General features: G+C 26.6%; 1 protein-coding gene across 1 annotated transcript; it reads left to right on the forward strand.

Moving 5' to 3' along the window:
• Positions 1-1,750: 1,750 nt before the first annotated feature.
• Positions 1,751-2,733, forward strand: LOC101491046 (uncharacterized). Its single transcript, XM_004500492.4, has one exon. The coding sequence runs from the start codon at positions 2,013-2,015 to the stop codon at positions 2,571-2,573; it is 561 nt and encodes a 186-aa protein (XP_004500549.1). The 5' UTR covers positions 1,751-2,012; the 3' UTR covers positions 2,574-2,733.
• Positions 2,734-4,082: the final 1,349 nt, after the last annotated feature.

Here is a 4,082-nt window from a genome sequence, read left to right on the forward strand (position 1 = left end):
AGTTTCTTTGAATAATCTTTATTTTTTAATTTTTTTTGTAGTTTTTTACATATTTATGTGAATAAGTTAATTTCTACATATGTATGTGAATAAATTAATTAGTGAATTTATGGAGTATATCACATTAAAGCGTGATACTGTAGGTGGGTTCAAATAATTTGATCTTAAGAACTCAAGATCATGCAAAGCAATAGCACTAAATTTTTGAAAGGCATAAGACCAAAAAAAAGAATTTGAAAAGCAGAGAACTAGCTGATCATACAGCTCATCTCATTACTGTGACATTAAATTGCTATTACCCTTTCTCTCCTGAATTTAATGATGTGGAATAGTTAGCATCAAAGTTCATCTTCTTATTAATGTATTTAATTAATTTCTCTGGAGACTCTTTCTCTTTTTCTTAACCAAATGCAACCTTTTTCTCTTTTACTTCTCTCTTTATGTTGGTACAATATATTATTTAAATTTGAATGTATAAACTAAGACTTTTAGAATGCGTTTAGATGAAATAATTGAAAATTTTAAGAAAATTAGATTATAGGCAATTCAATTGAATTCATTTAATTTTTAATTTTATTGTTTAAATAAAAGAATTATTCTTTAAAAATTGATTTTTTTTATAAATTTAAAAAAATTTAGAAAAAGATAAATAAATTTGAGCAAAAATTGAAATTTTGAAAAAAGTTGACATTTTTATAAACCATTTGCAGAAAGAAAAAATATAACTAATATAATTTTTTTGAAATATAAGGTCAAAATTGTAAATTAAAAAAATTATGATTTTAGACAGTATTAAAAATTATTTAAATTTAATTTTAACAAAATATCTCATAAAATCTCTTTATTTTAAAAATTCTTCTTATTTATTAAACAAACAAAATAATTTGCATTAAAAAATTTAAATTCTCTTAAAAAAAAAGGTACATTTCTTCGAAAATTCGGTTATCTAACTACACTCACTATTATACTAATAGCGTCATTCTATCTAAATTTCTTTAATTGTGGTCAGATAAGGAATAATGTGAATTAATGGACAATTACGAAAAGGGTACATATGAATTTTTCTTAGGCCTCGACAAGACATATTGATTTTGCTTTCTCTGTACATTTACGTGCACTAACCTTCACTACCCAATTAGTTACCAACAATGCTTTTCATTCATGGGGTCATGGACCACGACATGTTTTCATTTATTATTGTTGTTCACCCGTTACCAAATTGGAAATTTCCCCTTCCCTCTCATGAATCAACTTTTTTTTGTGTTGGTAACCAAATTATTTATATAATTAGTTGGAATGAGTGGACATCTGACATCTTCACATGTTCTAACAATAGATTGTGATCATCCAAGGTTGGAAAATAATTGAGTAACTTAACTATGTCATTATAGTCCAAATTATCATCATTTTAATGAAAATTTATATGCAAACAAAAATCAGACTCTTAAAAAAAATTCGTAAATTAAATTATATATATATAATTTAAATAAATAACGATGATAAGTGATAATTTTAAATAATATTATTCACTCTAACAATTGTTACGGATGATCAACCATGAATCATGCTATAGTAGATTTTACTAATGAATAAATGTTCCACCACAAACATGCATCAATCTTTTAATCAATGACTCAGAAACTTTAAAAAATGATTGTGCATCTACCCATTGAATTGAGTGGGAAAGGATTAATTTCACACATTAAATTTCATGACAATTAAATTGGTCCCATTAAAAAAAAAAATAATAATCAAAATTGAAGAGAGACCCCCACTTCCATGATAATTTATTACCATGTCTAAATTACTCCAAGAATCCAATCCTTTATTTATGTGGAAGAACGTGAACTTTCTATTTATATTACCTTAGAGTCATAAATAACCATATAAGATAATGCCTAGCTAGTGTCTACACACATGCAGCTGTTTTTTGACTCAAATCTAGAGGCATTTTATTTTAGATCTAAGTTTTTTTAGCTAGCTAAAGAGTCAACAAAATTTCAATAACTAAAATGGTGAATGATAGTGTGAACAATCATCATTCATCTGAAATGTCGTTTAGAATAACACAAGATGGTAGATTCTTCTCTAGGATAATGGCAAAGGAAACTTCCAATGCAAATTCATCTTCAAGAAGGGTATTCTATTATGGAGAATCATCAGTTGCTGTTCCTTTCATGTGGGAGGCACAACCAGGAACTCCTAAACACCCTTTGTCAGAAACCTCTCTGCCTCCTCTCACACCACCACCTTCATTTTCTATTACTAATAACAACTCCAATGCAAAGGGTACAAATTCAAAAGTTAAATTTATTTTGACCATTTTGACTAGGTTTGTAGGTTCAAAGAAATCTCATGTGTCACCTTCTTCTTCATCTTCTTCTTGGTGGTCTTCTTCGTCTTCGTCGTCGTCCTCGTTTTCAATGAGTGATGGAAGGTTAAAAATATTCTCAAGATCAAGATGTCCTCCCTCTAATTCAAACTCTTTGAAACACAAGTTTTCAAATGGGTTTAGAGGTTGCTATCCTTTTGGGAGCATGAAGAATGCAAATGTAAGCCATGGTGCACTTTAGTTTAATGTGAATTCCTTTGTTGTTATTTAGATTAGTTACATCTTGTAGAAATTTTTGCATTTTTTTTCTTAACCTTCTCTTTTTAAGTGAAAATTTGTCTGTTAATTTAGAGTTCGACGCGATAAAATTTGATTAGTGACCGTGTTAGTTCAAGTTTAAATTTGTTTTCTTCTAATCGATTTATTCTTTCACCAAAACTCATTAATAATTGATTTTAATCACTTGGTTAAATATTTAAAAATTTAGTTGTAATTGATGTGTTTAAAATTTTAAATCATGTTTTTGTAGGACTTAGTGTTTATTTGATATCACAGTAAATACTAATATGTAGTTTTTGTAAAATTACAGAAATTAATCATCGTAATTCTGACAAACTTACGAGAATACCAAATATACATTTAAACATGTCAAATATATATGCATATTAATGTAATTTCTTATGATCAAGAGTAACAAATATATATATTTAAAATGAAAAGATACATTTATAAACATAAAGATATATATATCTATATATATATATATATGCATCAAACTTATGATCAATGGTCTCTATATTTTATAGAGTGATTTCAGAATCACACATATATAAACTTAAGACTTCAATTTTTATGATTTAAGTGACTGTGTAAAATAGTTTTACCCCACCATTTAAAAACTCATAATCTTATTTTATATATGTTTATTTTTTTTTAAAATAACTATCACATAATCAATTTTTATTTGATGTAACCGTAAAACTAATTAACATTTAAGATTTTTTTTTCTTTTTCTCTAAAGTAAAAGTACCATCACATAATATTGCTGGAAGAAAAATGATAAAAATAACATGGCATGGATTGAAGTAGTGCCGCACATACCCAAAAAAATAAAACAATCTTTCATGTTATAAATTCAATAGAATAAATGTAAATATTTTTTATCAACAAATTACCACCACTGGTTAGGTATCTACGATGCTATCATGATTTAAATCAGCTATAATGTTATGTCAATTCCATTGGGATTGTATCTTGTCCATTTCCATGGTTTTCAGCAATCTCAAAATTGGTTGCATTAAATTAAACACCAACATATTACGCGTACGCCGAATAGACAACACAATAGATTACCAAACTGTTTGATAAAACTCCCTTATTGTACTATCACATTAATCATATAATTTAGATATGATGATTATTGATGAGTGGCCATAGGATATTGCTTGTATCTAACGAAAATAAACACACACAAAAAATAAAGTAATTTCGCAACGAAAATGAGAGATTGATTGGTTTCTAATTAACTTTGGTGTCGCTATTAAAAATTAAAGACAAATTTAATGTTTTTCTTTCTCTAATTTTTTTTCTTCTTATACTCAATTTTTTATCTAGTAGTGATGAGACTGGTAAATATTGAAACAAGTTCAAACTAAAAAAATAAATAAAACATGTGGTTTAAAAATGTTAGTTTGAACCAAATTTTTCCTCCGATTTTTTTGTTTTTTAAATTTAATTTAATCTAAATAAT

Source organism: Cicer arietinum, chromosome 5 (assembly GCF_000331145.2).
Source record: "Cicer arietinum cultivar CDC Frontier isolate Library 1 chromosome 5, Cicar.CDCFrontier_v2.0, whole genome shotgun sequence".
NCBI lineage: Eukaryota > Viridiplantae > Streptophyta > Magnoliopsida > Fabales > Fabaceae > Cicer > Cicer arietinum.

Bases quoted from the DNA above. Each gene is read 5' to 3' on its own strand.
- LOC101491046 (XM_004500492.4), top strand. From the start codon at position 2,013: ATGGTGAATGATAGTGTGAACAATCATCATTCATCTGAAATGTCGTTT.